The sequence below is a fragment of the Choloepus didactylus genome, chromosome 10 (assembly GCF_015220235.1).
Source record: "Choloepus didactylus isolate mChoDid1 chromosome 10, mChoDid1.pri, whole genome shotgun sequence".
Lineage (NCBI taxonomy): Eukaryota > Metazoa > Chordata > Mammalia > Pilosa > Megalonychidae > Choloepus > Choloepus didactylus.
This window is the reverse complement of record NC_051316.1, coordinates 36,635,841-36,657,056: the sequence shown is the minus strand read 5'-3', so window position 1 is coordinate 36,657,056 and position 21,216 is coordinate 36,635,841. Positions and strand designations below refer to the sequence as shown.

The 21,216-nt window shown below is 41.3% G+C and overlaps 1 protein-coding gene across 4 annotated transcripts in view; it reads left to right on the top strand.

Moving 5' to 3' along the window:
* The first annotated feature begins 2,988 nt into the window (after nt 1-2,988).
* TLE4 (TLE family member 4, transcriptional corepressor) overlaps nt 2,989-21,216 on the top strand; it is a 138,396-nt gene continuing 120,168 nt past the window's right edge. For 2 of the 4 annotated variants that reach the window (XM_037798702.1, XM_037798701.1), the window contains exons 1-4: nt 2,990-3,881; nt 4,770-4,867; nt 5,987-6,050; nt 7,225-7,269. In XM_037798702.1, coding sequence (XP_037654630.1) covers nt 3,837-3,881; nt 4,770-4,867; nt 5,987-6,050; nt 7,225-7,269 — 252 coding nt within the window. In that variant the 5' untranslated portion in view covers nt 2,990-3,836. Of the gene's footprint in view, nt 3,882-4,769; nt 4,868-5,986; nt 6,051-7,224; nt 7,270-21,216 lie in introns of all 4 variants that reach the window. The other 2 variants (XM_037798699.1, XM_037798700.1) reach the window with 2 other exon arrangements.

Genomic DNA, 21,216 nt, shown 5'->3' with positions numbered 1-21,216 from the left:
TTCATTCATTAATGTTGTTAACAAATATTTACTGAGCACCAACTATGTGCCAGAGAACATTCTAGGCATCTGGACTATAGTCGGGAAAACAACCAAGTCCCTGTTCTCATGGAACTTGCTAACATTCTGGCTAAAACAGAGAACACGGAACTTCCTACAGAGGCACTGTGGGTGATTTAACAAATTATTGAAAGGCTCCAGTGGAAGCAAATAATCAATCTTAGAATAAAACATTTGTTGTTGCTGGTGTTCTTAGAAAATTCACTGTGCTAGCATACAAATTGTTATCACTCAAGTCTTCTAATTTTTGATCCTTGAGAATGAATGTTTTAGAACAGTGATATCCAACAGAAATATGTGAGCCACATAAGTAATTTAAAATTTGTAGTAGCTGGGTTGAAAAAGTAAAAAGAAACAAGGAGAACAATTTTTTGTAACTTTTCATATTTTGAAATAATTTCAAACTTATAGGACAGTTACAAAAATAACACAAACCCCATACAGAGAGCTCCAACATGCCCCCACCTTCCCAGATACCCAGATTTATCAATTTTAATGTTTCATCACCTTTGTGATATCATTCTATCATCCATCTTATGAACATTTGAGAACAGGTTGCACACATCATACTCCTTGAACACATAATACTTTCATGTATATTTCCTATTAACAAGGATATTCACTTATGTAAATCACCTTAAATGCAATTATTAAGTTCAAGAAATGTAAGTGTTGATATAAGCATACATTCTATATTCCTATTTTTGCTTATGTCCCAATAATGTCCTTTTGAGTCTTTTCTCCTCCATTCTTAGATCTCATCCACTATCATGCATTGCATTTAATTGTCATTATCTCTTTAATTTCTCTTTCTTTTTTAAAATTGTGGACAAAATTAAGTTTAATTATATATTGTGCTCCATACAATATACTCAAAATCATAAAATTATTGAGGAATTTCGTTTTCTTTTTTGGTATGAACTCGTTGGATTCTGGTGTGTATGTGTACTTACAGCACATCTCAATTTGAACTGGCTACAGTTCAAGTGCTCAACCTCTACATGTGTCTAGGTATTGGCCAGTGGAGATTCAGAAAACTGCCACAGAAGTCCTATGTCCTCTTATTTTGGGGCTAGAGGAGAAAATGCTTGCTGAATTGAAATGTACTGTGAGCTCTAGTTCCAGGTGATTAGTAAGGAACTAGAGGTAGGTGAGGTCCATCACAGCTTTCCTTTGCACAAGTCCTCCATAGTGCTAAGCAGGAGAGTGGCCTATAGGATGTGGTAGGTTGGACATGAAGTCATTGTTTGATTCCATCCACTGAGGAAAGCGGTATCATCGAGAAAGATTTTCCCCTAATGCTGAACCAACAGCATCCTCTCAGCCAACATCTCAAGCTAGAATAGGAAAAGGATTTCAGAAACGACCGTCCGAACCCAAGCTTGACTTTTTCCGAATTCCTCCCCGCCCCCAAATGTCAGAGGCTCACTAGAGAAGCTGCAAGCCCCAGCGGCCTCCCCTCAAGCTGCGGAACTGCCCCCAGCGGTACGGGGGTTAAGGGTGGAGGAGCTGCCTTCCCAGAGGGCCACCTTCCCAGCCTCCTTCTCCGCGGTGGCCGGCCCGCCATCTCTTGGGGCCCGCGGGTCCCCCTGCCCTGTTTCAACAGGGGACAGACTTGGCTTGCTACTCCAAGGACTTGCGGACAAATAGAGGACAGTCATCTTCCCTCTGAGCTGGGGACCGGAGCGTCTCCAGTGAGTGTAGGGGGCGTTTTCTTTTCAGCGCTGGGGGCTGGCACTCCGTAGGCACTGCTTCGGGCCGACGGACGGACAGACTGCGAGGTGCAGGCAGCCCCCTAGGGCGGCAAAGTTTCTCTGAGAATCTGGCTGCCCCCGCCCCCGGGCCCTCGGCCCCACCCCCAGTCTCCACGGATACGCCCCCGCGACCCCGGGCGAAGCATCTCCGGCTCTTCCTTCCTGAGTTGCTTCGAGGGGAGGTGGCCTCACTTCAGGGTTAAACGGCCATCACAGTCTCATCCGAGGCTCAGAGAGGCGCCCTCCCCCGCCCGGGCCGGCTTGTCGCGGTTTTGTCTTCGTCTCTAAACAAGGGCAGGGGCCCGAGTCAGCGTTCACACGGAAAATTATGCCGGCTCCAGCGGCGCGTAAAATTGATGTGAACCGAACGAAGTGGGATCAGCGTGATCCTCCTTCTCTTGTCTCAACAGGGGTTTCGGCGCGTTACACAAGGCCGAGCTTGTCTCTTTAAGGAGATATTGGACCCTAATTAGTCCGCATTCCTGGCGCGGTCTGGAGCGAGGGGCCGAGGATGTTTGGGTTGAGAAGGGGGTGGGAAGGAGGACGAGGCTCGGAAGGAGATCTTCTGACCAGCCCCCAATTTCACCGCCCCCTCCACCCTCTTTATTTTGCCGCCACCACCGCCACGAAACCCAGATCTGAAGATGCAGCCAGGGCAGCAACAGCAGCCGCTTCTTCCAGCCCCACGTTACTTTGATTGACAGCTGAACAAATGTTTCCCCGGTTCGAACGCTCGCGCTCAGGAAAGTCAGCCAAGACGAAGCTCCGCCTTGGGCGGGCCATCTCCGACCGGCCCCCGCCAGGCCCATCTCGTTCACCTCATTGGTCGGAGCCGCGGGCGACGCTCGGCCCCCACGTGGGTTCCAGCCCAGCCGACTCCTCCTCCCTGGCTCGCCATTTGTCAGCAGCGAAATGATGGGCAGTAACACAGAACGGCGATTAATGTTCAGCCAACTCTGATTGGTTGCTGGAGACGCCTACCGCGGCGGGGTTGGGCGGGGCACTTGGAGAGGGCTCCAGAGCGGTCGCGTGGCGAGCCGGAGATTGTAGTCAATCTGGCCGAATCCTCAACCTCAGTCGCCGTGGGCGAACTCCATCTCCCGGGATGCTCCGCGGTCCCTCCACGGAAGATTGTGAATATGTATCAGAATGTTAATGATTAGCTGCTGCTAAATTTGGTCAAAGAAGTCACCTACACAGAGCGTGTTGTTAGAGCTGTTCTGAGCGGGTGTTTGGGCTGTTGGCTGCTTTCTTCCCCCTCTCACACACTTGTATATTATCTTGAGGTGGTGTTCGCAGAGTTTGAAAGGAGAGAATTAAAAAAAAAAAGCCGCAAGCGTTTCACTCTTTTATTTTTATAATCCCCTTCAATTTGGGGTTTAAAAAACCCAGAAAACAGGAAGGAAGAAAAATAAGGAAATGAGATGTGGTAAAAGAAGCTAAAAGGTGCCTTTTAAAAGATCGTTGCTGTGAAGTGAAAAAAATCTCCAGAGAAACCAAAAAGCACCGCCGAGACCTCTTCCGAACCAAAGGAGTTTGTGTTTGCTCTTAGAAAAGAAGAGAGATCATTCATTCGGAGGAATAACAACCAATTAAAAGACAAATAAAAAAAGTTTGGAGTGGGGCGCAGAGCGAGCAAGCAAGCGGCGCTGCCGGCGGGCAGGCGGGCGGGGAGCTCGCACTTTTCCGGCCGGGTGAGCGGCGCGACTGCGGCGCGGGGTTCGGCGGACGCGCCTCGGCGGAGCGAACGTCGGAGCGTTGCCGCGGGAGACGCGCGCCGGACAATGCCCGCGGCGGGCCAGTGACGCCCGCGGGGAATGCGGAGCGGCCCGGCCGCCGGGACCCAGCCGCTGCCGCGCGTTCCTGCCGCCCGCGTCACGCGAGACCCGGCGGGGGCCGGGACCGCCCGAGCCGCCACTCGGACCCGGCCGGCCACGACCGCCGCCGCCGCCTCCTCCTCGGGGCCATTAAAGCCAATGAGCCGCGCGGCTCTGCCCAGCGCAGCCAACTAAATCAGTGTGGATGATTCGCGACCTGAGCAAGATGTACCCGCAGACCAGACACCCGGTGAGTGCAGGCGGCGGGGGCGCGGGCTCGCCGGGTGCTCGGGGATTCCCCGCGTCGCCCCTCTGCGCGCGGAGTTCTGTCTCCTGGCCGGAGGGGCGTGGAGAGCGGCCGGGAATCCGCGCCCCGCTCCGGGAGCTGTCCGCCCGCCATCAACGACCTGCCCTCCCCCCTACTCCCGGCGCGGTGGCACTCTCGGTGGGGGGTGCGGAGAAGCAATTGAGTTGTAGCCATTTTCTTATTGTTGTCTTTGAAGCCCCTGGAAGCCGCGCGGAGCCTGTTGTCGTCCCCACGCCGCGACTCCGCGGTGGTGGTGGGGGGGTTGGGGGGAAGCAATGAAGGAGGCGCGACTCCGCGCCGGGGCGGGGAGGGCGGCCTCCGCGGCGGCGCTGCTTGGCCGGCTGCGGCTCGGGAGCGCGGGCAGCTGGCCGCTCGCGCCACGGCCCAGGGAGCGAGCGAGCGAGCCTGGGAGGGTGAAATTCGCGTTGCGTCTGCTCCCCTCCCCTCCCCCCAGTGTGACCACCGCCCGACACCATGGCGCGAGTCCCCCAGATGGCCCAGTTTCGATTCCGGGTGGGGAGAGTGGGCGCTGCGCGCCAACCCCTGGGCACCCGCGGTTGGCTAGGAGCGAGCGGGGTCTCGAACCCGGGGTCCCGAGCGCGCGGGGCTGTGGGTGGGAGGAAGCGGAGGTCCCGGGCCACCCCGAAACAGTCCCTGCCGGGGCTGTTCGGCGAGAGAAGGGGCGGGAGGAGAGTTTTTAATCGCTCTTTGCCTTCCTGAGCAATGACCCCCCCACCCCTCACCCCCGCTAGCGCCATGTGGTATGTTTTCTCCATCTCCCTGCTTCGTCTGTGATGTGGGCTAATTAAATATTTTATTGTTGTTCTTTAGGCACCGCATCAGCCTGCTCAACCTTTTAAATTTACAATTTCCGAGTCCTGTGATCGGATTAAGGAAGAGTTTCAGTTTTTACAGGCTCAGTACCACAGGTAATGATGTTGACTTTAGCTGATCCTCCTGTTTGCTTAGCTCTTGTCCCCACCTACCCCCCCAACAAACACATACACACACCCTTTTTTTCTTTTTTTTTTGGCCACCCCAAAGGTTATTTTTTATAGTGAGCAAAAAGAACAAGTAAAGGCCTGTTTTCCTTCAGACAGGTGTAAAGAAATTAAGCGTTTCTCCCTTCTGTAAATAAATTAAAAAAAAAAGGTAGGGGGGGTGCAGAACAATCGAAACTGAGGGAGACTTGGAAAACGCTGAGGCCGAACTTTCGATATTGATTTATTGGGGCCAGGAGAATGGAAGGTTGGGAAGATTCAGGGGCGTTTTGACTTCCTTGGTTCTTTATTACTTCGGGCTTTGCTCCCTTCTCACTTCTCTCTACCACTGCACTGAAATACTAAGAGCTGAGAGCCTCGGAAAGTCACGAGTAAGCGACTTCGTTACTTTTATACTGAAAAAATGTTTTCGTTTTAAGAGGCCATTATTAGACTTCGTGTGGTTTTGAAACGTTTTTCTTCTGCTGGTTTTTTAATGGCGTATAATTCTTATTTCGTAAATTCAAGAACCAAAACCAGCCACTGAACCAGATCGACGCGTTGCCCCTGGGTGGTGGTATTCAACTTGTCTATGTGTTTTGGAGGGAAAAAAATAAGACATCATTCATAAGACATGCTTGATTCATATTTTTATTAATCTGTTCCTGGAACATTAAAGAGAAAAACTCCCTTGTGACATTTTGGGGGACTTGTATTTGGATCTGTAGGCATAATTGATATTTATTTCCTTGTTCCTGTTTCATGAAGTGAATTTAGTGAATATTCATTTCTGATTGAGGTTCCGGAATTAAAAATTGGCTGAAGGGTTTTTTTCCTTAAAACTTAAAAATAAAACAAAACAAAACACATTTGATCCTCACTGAAAGTGCAAGTCCAGGTTGCTTCCAGTCACCGGTTTTTCTATCCCCCTTCAATAATGACAGTGGTATTTAAAGTTGTTGATTTCGTGTTTGTAGGTGGTGATTTAGAGGAGGGAATGTGTCTTTACTTTTGAAGGATGTAAGTCAAGTTCAGCATTGTACTTAGATTTCATTCTGTCTTGAACAGTCTGAAGCTGGAATGTGAGAAACTCGCCAGTGAGAAGACAGAGATGCAGCGGCATTATGTCATGGTAAGAAAACTGTGTAACAGATTCAAAGTGCCTGTTAGTTTGGGATACTGAAAGCAAGAATATATTCAAATAGGTGGAGGCTGCAGAATAGGATCACAGTTTACGGGCTAGTGTAGTTGAGGTTGTGGTAATGTGTCCATTTGCAACCTGTAATTCTAGGATGTTATAACTTGCCTTTGACAACCAGCTTTGATTTGAATTCCCAAAAAGTTCAGCTGCATGGGGTATAATTTTCTGTGCTTTGTTTTCCAGTTTGAAAAAAATAAAATAAAAACAAAACCTCATTTATGTTTTGCTTAGAGTCACAAGCAAAATGTTTTTGGGTTAGTGGTTTTGTTTGTTGTTTTATTGCTCTTACTGTAAACAATTTTAACCAGACATTTTTTGTGAATACTGTTAAGCTTTTAATGTGCTTTGTTTTTTTTTAAATAATGATGGATAAGAACAGATGCCAGATCCCTTTAAAAAAATTTTCCCTGTCTTTATGCCACTATTGTGTTTCTTTGTGTGTATTTTCAGTTTCTGTAGTATTATGTTGGTTTGAGGAGTGTTGTGATCTTCTATATAACTGATCTGCCAGAATTTCTGTAATGCCTGTTATACTAGTCATGTTAAAAAAATGAGATCAGCTTTTTCAGAAGTATATTTGTATTGTTCATAAAGGCTCCAGAGTAATTCATTCATTTACCATCAAGCCTTTTTCCCTTTGAATGCATGAATATAAGGACACTAAAAATGAGAAACTGAACTCTTAAGTAGCACCACCTTTTTGAACAGTTCTTTAAAAGCATCAGCATCTGTATGAGATATGTTTTTGCCATTAACTTGTCCGCTGTACCTAGGAATTGAGAGTCCATATGGTCCCGAATTTTCATCAGGCTTTTGTTTAATTCATCAACTTGATATGTGTAAAGACAACTAGAGATGTTAAGAATGCTATTTTTGAATTTAATTTTCTTAGTTTTATGAGTTATTTTATAGTTTTGTCCTAAGGTGGCTTCTAGTTTATTATGCTAAAGATAGTAGTTGGGTGTTCTTCTTGATTTAGAAGGCATAAATATCATGGATATTTGCCTTTTTTTTTTTTTTTTTAACCACACTTGACATTCTGAACAAATCTAGGGTGATTGTTTGATGAAAGGCACAAATTTAATTGCTTTTCCTTCTTTGACAGTATTATGAAATGTCCTATGGGTTGAATATAGAAATGCACAAGCAGGTAAGTTATAATTTGTTTATACTCATTTTAAATGACAGTAATACTGTGCTCTTTAAAAAGAATATTCTATGTTTTGCAGTTTTATTCTGCATATTTTTGTGAGTTACCTGCATTTTAAAAGATTACTGGATAGTGTTATTTTTTCATGTGTGGTTCCCCTTTGTTGCATATTATCCTAATTTTAATCATTTTAAAATGTGATTTTAAAAAATGTCTGAATGCATGTTAAACCTAGTACACCTTGAAAACCAGGATGCTTAAATTTTGAAATGTATCTTGTTTTTCTTTTAAAAGAGTTACTACTTTCTAAACTTGTCTTATGAAAGAGCTTTTTTTGGAAAATATTAAAAAGTAAAACTGGAAATTGTGTGGAGTGTTAATTGGCTTGGCATGAAAGAATGGATGGAGGGTGAACTAGGGACGATCAAAATGAAATCTTTGGAGCTACAAAAGAAATTGATGTAAAATCCTTGTACTGGTCTCCTGAGTCTACTTAGTTGGGCCTTACAAGAAACTGTAACCGTTATCTCCAAAATTTGCGTAGAGTAAATGAGCCTGATAGAAGGATGTGATGAGGTTCAACACTGGGTCTTGAAATCTTGAAATCTAGCAATTAGTTCAGCCAAAAAAAAAAAAAAAAAAAAGGAAAAAGGTAATGATTAGTCCAAAGGCATTGAGAGGTATGATTCAAGCAGCCTTTTTTGCAAGAGACTGAATAAAATGGTTTGTCTTAAGTTCCTAGACAGAAAAATAGCATCTATGTATACATTGAATATTGTTTGGCAAAAATTATTTCAGTAGGAAGCATTTATTTTTAGTGACCTAGTGAAAGTGCTTAAAGTCTTATCAACCATTTCAGAATAGGTGTGTATGTTTGCCTGCTGGGAGAAAGAGAAGGGGAAAATTTAATGCCTTTCATCTCTTATTTATGTTTAAGGTAGATGTCATTACCTTCTAAGTTTAGAAAGTATGAAACAACTGCTTATTATTAGGCTTTTACTATTTATGAAAATACTTTTTTGGGTATGGTTATTTACTACATGCTCAACACATTCAGATAATAGATCTTTAAAAGATGACTGTTAGACAATGAAAGCAATCAGATGGACAGTATTTGAAAAAAAGTTAGAAAAAAATGAGTTGTTAGAGGACATTTTGTTTCTGATATTATTTTACTTTGTATGCTACTTGGTATGTCAATATTAGCATTGTGTAGTTTGAAGGCTGTGTGTGAAAATTAAATTCTTGTTTTGGCATCTTTGTCATTTCTGTTTAGATTAGTAATGTAAATATCGCATGCTTAAACAAAATCCATTCAGGTTTATGGATGGATTCCCCTTAGCTGTACCTTACAGGCATAAATTACATGAGAGATATTGTTTGTTAATTATCTTCATTACATTTCATTTTAGGTCTGGATCTTGTACATGTCTTTTTTTTTTTTTGTCCTGCCTCCCGCCCGATTAATTAGTGTCTTTTTAAGATTGAACCAGATGATTAATGCCCTTTATTTTCCTTCTTCTGTTTCTTGTTTGCCCTAACTACTTGCTTTCCAGATTTCTTTATACCATCTACATTTCTGAGAGACATATAGCTTGTATTTGGCTGACTGTGTTTTTTTTTTGGGGGTATGTGAGATCCCTTAATTTTACACATTTTTTTCCTCTATAATTCTGTCATCTTGTCCAGTTAGCCTCAAACGCCATCCATTTAAAATTGAGAATGGAGTACATTTTCCCTTTTTTTCTCTTGCTTTTAAATTCAATCATATCACGAATCCTGAGGGCAGTTTATCACATTATGAAATACAGACAGCCCTGCAAACCACCTACTTATTATATTTTCTTTTTTCCCCCCTTAAGCACAGAGGCATATCTGTCTTTATTTGTTTTCCTAGGCAGACAGCCTTGGTTCCTCTTAGCCTCTCTTCCAGATGCACTCACTGGATGCCCTTGTAATGGAAAGCAGCAATAATGCAAGGAAGTTGCCCTGCGGCATAATTGGGCCTAGTTCTCAAGATCGGGTTAGGCTTATTCACTTATTAGATTTGTGTCTCCAAGGGTTCAAGAGTTAGGAGTCCCCGGAGTCCTTGGAAGTACCCTAGTAATTGGTGGCCCTGATATTTGAAACCTTTGTGTATTTTTTGGTTAATGCTCCTGTTCTTCTTGACTGCTGCCAGCCCCAGAGTATTTATTTTTAGAGAACTTTTTCATTGAAACAGAAAATGATGGCTGTGATGGAGTCATGACTCTGTGACTTGGCAAACTGATAAAAGGATAAAAGCACAGAGTAGCGGCAAACAGAGTGGGGGTCGGTTTAATTCCCCTCCCTTTTCAGTGTGATGTTCATCATCAGTCACCCTGTGTTGATTCTGATAGAGGACTATAAAGTGAAACCTATGGGGAATTTGTCATTCTGAAATGAAAGCTAATGTAATTAGTACCAATTAAAGTACATTTAGTAAATTGGATTTAATCTTAATTAAGCCTGCATAATGTTGCCAATTTTTAACAATTATGTTTGAGAACATAATTAATTTAAATTTTGGTAACTGAGTAAATAGCATTAGTCTGGTACAATTAGTTGATTTTTTTTTTAAAGGAAACTTGGTAACATGACTTGGAATTAGACCATAAAATATGAATCTAATTTCTGGTAATCTTTAGTAGGGTCAATAGAGCTGAGCAGATGAAGCTGGGGTTGGGGAGTGGGAGGGACAGAAAAGTTAAGGGTGGAGTGTTCTAGGATATAATGTGAATTAATGATTTGCCACTGCCTTAAGTCCCAGCATAAAAGTGAAGATGACAAATGGGACATGGTTAGAAAATGTTTTATTATGATGTCTTCATAATGGAATTTTTAAAAATGAAAGAACATTGGCCCGTATTCCCTATGAATTTCCCTGAGTGGGTTTTTTGTTTCATGTTTTTTGATGGGGCATTTGGCCCAGGGTTTAGTTGTTACTTCTTTTTTGCTGATTGTTCCTCTTTATAAATACAGTGTGGCTTCTCCTAAATGGGTCAGCAATCGTGGGCAGAATGGGATGATGCATGCAGTTGATAGCATTGCTAAATGCTGTTTGTTCCCATCTTTCATCTGTAATGCTATAATTAAAGAAGACCTCCCTGATTTAATCAGCAGCATTTACCACTTTAAAACATGAACATTGGATGTATATTAGGAATAATAGGTATGTGAACTGAACTTATAGAAGTCATAAATGGAGATGAATATACCACATTTTGAAAAGGAGAGAATGAGCAAATCTTGTGACTTTCTCATAGTTAATACTCCATAATCTGAAGGTCTTTTTGCTTCTAAAAAAATTGAGCTTAGTATTTGAATTTTAGGAAATCATTAGAAAATTTTAGATTTCTGGAACATTCAGCATCTAAAAGAAGTATAAGTACTGACACATTTACATGTAAATGTATTATGTATATGTGTATATATATACATATATGTTTTAATATAAACAAGGAAACTCCTAGTTCACTCTAAGCCATGTAAATTTTATTACAAGACTTAGGCAACAACCATTTGAGTGCTGCTAAAATATTAATTGAGTAGACGTGAAAGGGCCTTGCCAACTGATAGGATATCATAATCATAGCCTTTCTGGTCGATGGTAAATGATGATAAATGACATTAGGAACCTTTTAGCAAACTGTAATAACTACAAGGAGGGAAGCAGTATGGATTTGCATTATATCTGATACCCTCTAGTACCAAGTGGATTGCCAATACTGCTTGTTTAGCATTTTCTAAGGGCAATAGGATATTGATTTCTGACTTACAAGGAACAGCTCTATTTTCACCATTGAAAAGTATTGCAGGTTGTTAAGAAGAAATTGACTTGAAGAGGCCGACTGCTGCCCATCATGGAGCAAATAAAGCAAAACTGCCGAAGCATGGTGGAGCAGCGAGACGGGCCCTCAGCAATTTGTTGCTATTAATTTACCATGCTCGACAGCAAATCAATCGGCATCTACTTCATCTGCTGGAGAAAATGCTGTCCAGGGCAGATAAAAGGCTCGGCATGGCAGAGAGAATAGACTGGCTTGTCCAAAAGGAGGCTGCGGTTAATGTGTAAATAAGTGAAATCAAGGCCACTCTTGCAGAGGAAGCTGTTGTTAATTAGTTTGGTGCTTTTTAGTGAACTGTTTTAGAAAGCAGTCTAAGATTTGGAGAGTAAGAAGAGATTTATTGAGTTTGAAGTAATATATGACTGGCATGACATTCCAGGCTTGAGTGTACATGATTCTAGAGTGTAATAAATTTATTTGAGGACAATTCTTGCTGTAGAAGTCAATTTGTTTAAAGTTCTGTTTGGACCATATTTCCCTTAAAAAACTTTTATGAACAGTACCAGTTTCTTGCTCATCTTCTGACTTAAATTCAACAAAAGATTTAGAGGAAAAGATGGGGGAGTAGGAGTTTGAGAATGTAGGCAAAAATGTGTCTTTTATATTCTTACACAGTGATTTTTTTTTTTTTTCAGAAATGTGTGTGATTAAATGAAAGTGAACCATTATCTTATCAAAGGTAGAGTGTTTTAGCTGAAACCTAATAAATATTTTCTTGTGCTTTATAAACATTAGGAAATATTAATCTAGAAGGTATGAATAGTGGTTGGTCGCTGCTAGACTAGAAAATCTCAGAGAGATTTTACAAGTGAAATTTTGGTGGCTGTGTAAAAACTCCAGATACAATTAGGAGTATGTGTGGGTGTGGGTGGGGGTTCTTTGTGTTTTTCATTAGATTTAAAGCTTTTCTAGTTTGAGATTTATCCAATGATAATATTCCATGATTAATATTAACTGGGTTTTGTTGGTTTGTTTTTCTTTTCTTCCTGCCTCTCTCATTTGGGCATCTTGGGATATGGGGCCCACCTTCACTCCTGTTTAGTAAACCTAGATGGATGTAGATATTAAATCATATTGTTTCCAAAATTGTCAGAGGGGCTAGCATATTAGGGCAGGTGACATCACATGACAGGTCCTTGGAGCTTGGTGGGACCCACTGAGTTTTTATTTATCACAGGACCTGCAAGAGAAGCTGACCTGAGGACAAAATTTAACCTATGAGCAGGCCAAGTGTATAAATGTGGTTTAGGAGTGTCTTCTGGATACTATGGGATCCCTGACTTTTTCCATTCGCACATCATTGTTTTTTAAGTTCTTAATTTTTTTATTTTTATTTTTATTTATTTATTTTGAGGTACCATAGGAGGATATCGGTAGATTTTACACCTAAAGCAGTGACTGTTGGATGGAATTGGAATTTCCTTCCAATTGAAGTGAACATTTATTATATATCTTGCATGTGCTTTTCATTCATGGGGGCACAGTCCCCAAATTCTTTCTTCTAATTCTCTCAATGATTCTAAGAGAGGGATTATGTCCAATCAGAAGATGATTAGAGATAATTAGATCTGTATGAGGTGATAAAGCTAATGGGTGGGGGTCCAGCACTTCTGATGAATCTGTCTGGAGGGGAGCCTCCTGGGCGATGGGTCTGCCTTACAATGTCTGCCTTGTGCTGAGGATTCAGGGCTCAGCTCATTCCTGGAATGAGAAGCTCCTGGGAGGCTGGGATTGTCTTTGGGTTTGACAAGACTTCAGGTTCATACCCAGAACTCCTGGAGTATCTGGGTCTTCTCTGCAACTCTGCCCATAGTCCAATGCTGGAAAGCTTAGCTCGGGCTCTCCATTTAGCCTGCTTTCAGTGAGTGGGTGAGGGTGAGGATAGCTTTCCCTTGGATTCTCCCACAAAAGGAGCTAGGGGAACTACTTGCTTATCAAGATGGAGTTTGCTTCCTCCCTAGGCAACCTCTTTCTCATTTGTTTCCAAACTTGCTCTTCCAATTAACTTTTATCTTTCCTTGTGGCTTCTAAAACTGTGCCTAAAGACAAGGGGCTGTTTGTTAATCACCATCTTGTGGGTTTTGAAGGGGGAAACTGGGAGGGGAAAATATGATGTTTTGTGGCCTCTTTGTAGTTCAGAAAGAGGTTCTTAGATGCAGGAAATCACCCACAAGTCAAACTTTTAAATGAAGGCAGATGTTTTGCTTTTGCTGTTAAAAGATTTGCTTTGCAGCATTCAAACCAAGGGATATTTCCTTCTTACTGCCCCTCAAACCCTAGTGGATATTGTTTATTTTTATTTATTTATTTGATAGACAAAGTTCTTTGTATCCTAGGTGTCATTTGAGCTGGGTTGGATTTGGAATAGAATAGATGAAGGAGATGCCTGCATCTTTAGGTACTACTGCAGCCTCAGTGAAGGAGCTAATACAGGTGCACCAGTCTATTCTTCACGTTCTTCATTATGTCTCACCTTACAAAGAATTTTACCCCTTCCCCCTTTTGTACTATCAAGTAGAATAGGTAGAAGAAGCCAGTTGGGAATTAAATGTTAAAAATGTGCATTTAAAAGTTTTTATTTGTACTTGTTTTTAATGAGAATTTTTTTTTACTGCCATTGATGTGACCAGATAGTCTGATTTATCACTTTTAGAAAGCAGTGATATATTTAGTGACTATGGAGAAAGTGAAAGGGATGTGATTTTTAGAAGGCACTCTCCCTGGATCCCCCTTTGCCCCCTTTTAGAACCTCTCCAGCCCTGTAGCAATGGTAGCAAAACCAGTGACTAAGTTATCATCAACTTTGGAAGCTGAGTTGTTGGAGAGAAAGAAAAGGCAGCACATTTAGGTGTGGGCTACTGAGTATTTACATGATGATTACAGCACAGTTCGCAAGTCTTAGAACTTGTTGAAAGTAAGCACACTGCAAACAGTTCATGAAATCATTACTCTATTTTAAGGGGGAAGGGCCTCAGAAATTTTAGACAGAAGTGAAAGGAGACTTGTTTTGACTTTGCCTTGGTAATAGCTATCAGGGTAGTTGCTTTATGTCTGTAATATAGAGGGATTTAGCTGGCATTCATCAACACAAATTTATATACCTTCTCTATTTTCATTGGAATTAAATCAGTGTTTATGCTAAGCTCTCACTTAGACTTTTTGTACCACTGAGCCAATACTTTTCTTCAGAGAGCTGTAGTGTACAAACGGTATTTCATCCAGGGTGCCAGAAGGGCAAGGAGTGGATTTTGTTAGCTGGGATGTCAAAGAAGCGAAAGAGAAATTCTCTGGGACGTGCTCCTTAGTACTCTGCCCACTAGTGAGTGGGTCATCTTGTCATCATTGTTTTTGAGATTTTGCCCACAGATGCTTGCAGATTTGTAATACAGAGGGCCCCATCCATAACCTGAGCTGTCGCTGTGTATCTTGCCTGTTGCTTGCCACAGCTTAGGCAAGGAGGCATTGAAGGAAGACTTTCTGGTTTCTTAGCAAACTTGTTTCACTTAATACTACTTTAATCAGGATTCTGTATTTTTCTCTTTTTATAACTAAGTATTCTGCCTCTGAGAGACTGTGGATTATTCTTGGTTAAAGAATTGGAAAATGAAAGGAAATAATACGTGGAAAAATAGTAATAGTAGAAATAACAAGCAGTAGCACTCTGTAACGCCTTTCTTTACAGAGAGCTTAAGGTATTTTATGTGTTCTCCTTAATCTTCCTGATGTTCCTGTAAAGCAGGTAACAAGCTTGGATCCATGTATTTAAATAGCTGCTGTCAGTGGAGTACCCGACAGTTTGCCAAGCAGTGTCATTCCACTGGCCTCCTTTAATAGATGACTTTGAGGCTTAAGGGCTTAAGAGACTAGTCCAGTGTCACAGTGAAAGAGGCTCAGCATGCAGGTGGGGATACCAGGGTTCACAGAGGTCGGCTAGCATGCGTGCCCGAGGTTGCATGGTAAGAGTCACTGGCAGAAGAGGAAGTAGTTTTCTTGACTTCCCTTCACTGACCACGCTGTTTCCAAAGAGCAAATACTGTGCTGTTTCTGTGATGCTGTTGGCTTTATGTAACATGAGGAGCATTGTGATGACAACTGGCAGTCCAAGTGGTGTTACAGTGTCATCTCTAGCTAGAAATCCCATCTGTGTGTTTGTGTTTGAGTATAGACACTCCCTCTCCTCCCCCAGGTCCCTTCTTGTGCCTTCTCCTGTCCGCACAGGGTCTAGGATTGGCAAATTAAAATATAAAGCCAAGCTCCACTTTTTTCACAACACTTAGTAAAACTGTTTTTTCCTGCATTCATAACATATGCTATCCAGACACAGCATAGTGACTGTTCTATACACTGTTCTAGATATATACGTGCTTGTTTAACAGTTGTTTCCCCCTTCCATTAGAACTTAAGGGGCTTGTATTGTTGTTCTGTGCTGTATCCCTGGTGCTAAGATCTGTGCCCTGTCACATAGTAGATGTTCATGAAGTATTTAAAGACTGAGGGAATACTTGCATTCAAGTAGAGCCAGCCAAGAATATGTATAATTTAATATTTTGGGGGCATATTTGGGGTGAGCAGGTGGGTAACAAATGCTGAGGTTCGGTTCCGGTTTGCTAATGCTTCCGTTTTGCAAAACATCAGAAATGGATTGACTTTTATAAAGGGGGTTTATTTGGTTACACAGTTACAGTCTTAAGGCCATAAAGTGTCCATCAAAAGTAGGGTACCTTCACTGGAGAAAGGCCATTGACATTCAGAGACCTCTGTTAGCTGGGAAGGCATGTGGCTGGCATCTGCTTGCTCCCAGGTTGTATTTCAAAATGGTGTTCTCCAGAATGTCTCTGTGTCAGCTTCTCAGGGCAAACTCTGGGCTAGTACCTCTAAAACATCAGCAAAACTCGGCTTTCAACAGCTGTCGTCAGAATGTCTGTAACTTGCAGTTCCTCTCTCAACTCCTGTGCATTCTTCAAAGTGTCCCTCTTGGCTGTAGCAAGAGTTGGGCCTGTGTGGTTCTTTTTAAAGTACTCCAGTGATCCAGTTAATACTCACCCTGAATGGAAATTTCCTCCATGAAAATTATCCAGTCAAATGTTTCACTCACAGTTGATTGAGTCACGTTTCCATGGAAACACTCAGTCAAAGAATTCCAATCTAATCAACACTAAATACATCTGCCCCCACAAGATTGCATCAAAGAACGTGGCGTTTTGGGGGACATAATGCATCCAAACTGACACAGTCTCCAAGCATACTTAGGCTAGTGTTGCCTACTAGTTAAAAGAAGGTTGTGGAAAGAGGACATAGGGAAAGAGGAAGTAAAAATAACTGAACATGGTGTGTCTTTCAGGAGTGGATTAAGATGGTTAAAGTAGAATGTATGTATTTTAGCATATTGAGTCTACCTTTTTCAAGATGAAAACATGAAGCTTTCCTAACTGAATTTAAAATGCAGTTTGAACATCACTGTATCGTTAGTCAGTGTGTATCTAAAGAATTATTTTACTATTAACAGGACTGTGTGTGTGTGGTCTGAATGAGGGTAAGATATTCATCTTAACTATACTGTGGTGAGTTTGGCTAACTGCCTTTCAAATCAGTAAAAATGCAGGCTTCTAGTTTTTTTTCAAGGGAGAAGGAACTTGAAGATAAATTAGTTTTTTATTAGTGGAGATGTTACTGTGTTATTTGATAGAGTAATAATAATAATACATCAAATAACAGACCTTAGAGAGCTTTTCCTAAGGTAATATTTTATTCTCACAACAACCTGTGAGATTATAGTATTATTGTTTTTCCATTTTCCATTTGAGGAGACTGAGGCACAGAGAGATTAAGCAAATTGCTTGATCCTGGTTTGAACTCACTGGCTATCAGGGCTATGGTAGATATTTCTGGCCTTATTCCAAATACTGTTTTGGAATATTCTGCCACCAACATACTCTACCCCTACCCCCGCCCTCCATACTTGTCTGAGTCAAGAGACACAGATTCTGTGGTCTTGTTGGGTGGCTTACCTTCTCAGGGACTCAGTTTTCTCAGCTTTAAATTAGAGTGTAAGTGAACTCTATGATCTCTTTTAGCTCTTTGAGTCTAAAATCAGCAGTTTGCTATGATTTATTGCTTTCTTTAACCAAGGAACAGAAATTGAGACCTTAATGTCGCTTTTTTGTCTAATAAAGTATCTTTCAACACCTGTTTTCAGAGTTTTTTTTCCTAAGTCCAGAATTACTAATGAATCTGATAGAGATTTCAGTTTCTCTAGCTAAGGTTTACCTTGTGACATTGGAATAAAACAGGTGACTCTTGCATTGCCCTGTCAGGTGGCCATTATTTAGGAGAGGTTTAGACTTTTCAGTGTGGTTTATAAAAGTTAATAGGTAAATAAAAGAAGGGAGAAATGTTTAAATTAACCTTGGCCTTTTTGAAGTGATGAATCAGGAACACAGTAGAGATCAGGTTCCTCTATTTAAAGTGTAAGTTCCAAAGGAAAGTATCTTTTGTTTACTCCTGTACCCTTAGTGCCTGAAACAATGCTTGGAACATAGTAGAGAATGAATGAATGATAGAACAACTAAAGGAATGGTTTAATTTTCCATTTCATTGCATTTCCCGCAGCACTCTCCATTTGGAGTGTTAGCCACTTAGAAGCTTTGTTTCTTTTCTGGGCTGGGAGGAATCAGCTTATTGATGAGCAGAGAAAGGCCTAGATAAGCAGTGGAGGGATGGGAGTTCTCATCCCACTTCTGCCACAGGTCCTTGAGCTGGTGATTGGGCATTTTTAAAATTTAGGGTTGTATTCTTTGCGTGTTGATTTGTTTTTAAGATACCTTTCAGCTCTAACATCATATGATTTTAAAATGGCTAGCATTAGCAAAAGAGTTACCCTAATTTCATTGTTTGACACCAGAAGCAGACCATTTTAGTAAGTTAAGGTTTAGAATCAATTTATAAAAGAGGAAATATTAATATTTTATTATTTTATTTCAAGGACCTCACTTTGAGCAATGTTAGGCTATAGTAGACAGCTAAAAAAAAATCTTAACATTGTCAAATATTCCACAATTTGTAACCATGGGCCGTGTTGCTTCTTTTCTTAGGCTTGGTCACATCTTCCCAGTACTTCTCTAGGCTAACATATCTGTGACTCCATGTAGTTACACATTTTCCATATGTATATCTTTGGTGAGTATTAGTGACAAAAATAGCAACTAATATTTTTAAAGCACCTGCTGTGTAGCAGGTGGTATTCTTAAGTGTGTCTGATGTATTTTCATTTAATTCTTAACTTTTTGGAGAAGTAATCTGATTATTATCAGTGTGTATGAGGAGAGTAGGGTAAAGAGAAGCTAAGTAGTTTGTTTGCCCAGGGATTTACAGCTAGCAGGTTGCAGAGATAGGATTCAAACCCAGGCTGTCTGGCTTCAGAGCCACATCTGAACCATGTTGCATTGCCTCCACTTGGAATACCTGCCTAGTGAGTGACCGTTTTAATCTGGTAAACTTTTTTCTTGTCTTTGTAAAATGTAGGTATATAGCCTCCTGCTGTGTTCAGTACACAGTGTGCTTAAATGTTATAAATATCTGGTGGGTCTCCATTGGGTATATATTTGTATCACAAAAATGCTCTTTGGATTTTCAAATCAGCTAGTTCTTTCCCTCCTGTCATTACTGAGAAGTGTGTAGGGGAAGCAGGCATCTCATAATTGTAAGAGGCTTTTTGCTCTGTGTTTCCCTGCATGGGCAGTCTGACTGCTTCACCAGCCATACTTCATAGAGGAAGGAAGGAACACTCTGTTTTTTTATTTTGTTAAATCAGTTGGAAATAGCTTGGTCTTTAGATTTGGTTTTAATTTGCAAAATTATTCCTTTATGTTTTGTTCTCATGACTTTTTGAGTCAAAATATTAAAAATATTAAAAATACATTGAGTACCTGCCTGGGGTGGGAAGAGGGTCCTTGACTGAGTTTTCAGGGGTCTGCATAGTTCTTGAAATTACAAGCAAAATTGTATGCATTGTTTCATTGGAGAGAAGTCATTTTTCAAAGAGGAAACAGACTTCACGAATAAGAACTACTGCCCTTGAGCAGTGGTCTCCAACCTGGATGATTCCTTCTCAAGAGGATAATTGTCAATCTCTGGAGACACAACATGGGGGTTTGCTATTGATACTAGGGGATAGAGACCAGGGTTGCTGCTGAACATGGTGATGATTTCACACTCACTTGCTTATTCCCCAGAAGAAAGAATTATCTGGTCCAAAATGTCAAGAGTCCCAAAGTTGAGAAACCGTCCTCTAGAGAGAAGAAACTATTTCTGTTACCTTATTATGGCCAAGAGAAGGGAAGGTTATAGATGTAGGAGTATTGATTACCTTTTTGAGTAGAGATAGTTCAAGAATAAGCCTTGGCTGTTTTCTCTAGTTAAGTTGGTTTGAGGAACTCTCCAACCATATGTGTCTTCTCAGGTTTTCCCTCTCTCTTTCCCATGATGATAATCAGAGTAGAGTTGGTGGGTTCTTATTTCAGATTCCGAATAGAAATGTTTCATGATCTTTCGGTAATCATCTTTTTCCTAAAGGGAGGGTAGACAGACTTTCTGAAAGAACCAGTTTCTCATTGGATACTTGGTTTCCACTAGAACCATCCAGATCTTTGTGATGCTACAACTGTACAAGGCAGAACACTTCCTCATTGGAAATACTGGACTAGCAGACTTTTCTTGCTTTAACTGAGGCCCATTTGTCCTGGCAACCCATTGAGAGCACCAGAATTAATCTTATTCCTTTTCTAGGTAACTTCTTTTAAAAGCGATGTTCTTCATTAGCCTTCCTTTGTCCAAGATGAACATTCTTGGTCATTTCAGCCATTCTTCTAGGACACCAATCTGGTTAGTAGCAAGGTATATTTATGATAGACTTGGTCATTTCAGAATTCATCTTGACACCTTGACCGTCAGTGACCCATTCCAGCCAAGGTACCTGGGCAGTTCTTACCGCAAAATAGTCCTCCTACTTTTTCATTTAGCCTCTTGATTAGGTCAGAGTACAGTGTACTTGTTTTTGTCCAGTCCTGATCACACTGTAATAAATAAAACGGAATCTTGATTTTTCTAAGTAGCCCATGAGTCCAGGGTTTATTTTTATTTTTAAATGCATGGACACTGATTAGTGAACTTAAGTTTTACTTTGGCTCAATCCTCCCCTTCCTCTTCCTTCTTCTGTGCAGGGCTATGAATGTGTGTGACTGTTTTGGAGAGTTTGGATTTGGGGGGCAGGGGCATAGAAATATTTTGGGGTGTGGCTTATTACCTCTAAGTATGTCTACCTTGGTTAACCTCAAAAAAAATATATTGTTAACCTAAAGTGGTAACAGTTTCACAGTTGCTGGCTTGGACATTTGTTGGGTAGTTTGGGGAAGACAAAATGCTTGTTTGGACTCCTTAATGGAGAAATTGTGCTCTGCAAAATGCCAGTGTGCTTCTTAATCTTTAACCATTACACAGCTTCTGGGAATATGGAGGTAACCAGTTTAGCAGCTCTGCTTCCTCATAAGCCCTTTCCTTACACACAGGAGTTGTCACATTTAGGAGAGGGTTGGTCAGGGAAATGTACAGAAACCTTGCTTGTAACATGGTGACTCATTTACAGATGCTTGATATGGCCCTGGAGGCCATAGTAAGGACCTACTTTAACCCAACCTAAGCAGAGTTGAAAGAAGGATTTTCATATAATCTAAGCAAGATTTCTGAGGTTGTTTGGCATCGTTTAGGAGGCATGTAGAAAAATATCTAGTGAAGACCTTATTGGGTTTGGACTGTGAGTTTGTATTCATGCTGGTTTCCCAAGATAGATTTAAAAATCTCAATTTTTTTTTTTAATCTTTGATTTCACAGTTTGGAGGCATGCTTTTGCCATTTTTGTTTGTCTGTTTCTGTGAAGCTCACCAAAAGTTAACATGCTAAGTTGAAATATTCACCTTCTCAAATTGACCTATGAAGAACCACACCTACAAAGGTTAAAAAGATTATAACCTAAATACTTAAAGATGAAAAGTAACATAATCCACATGAGGTTGTTTTATTCTTCCTT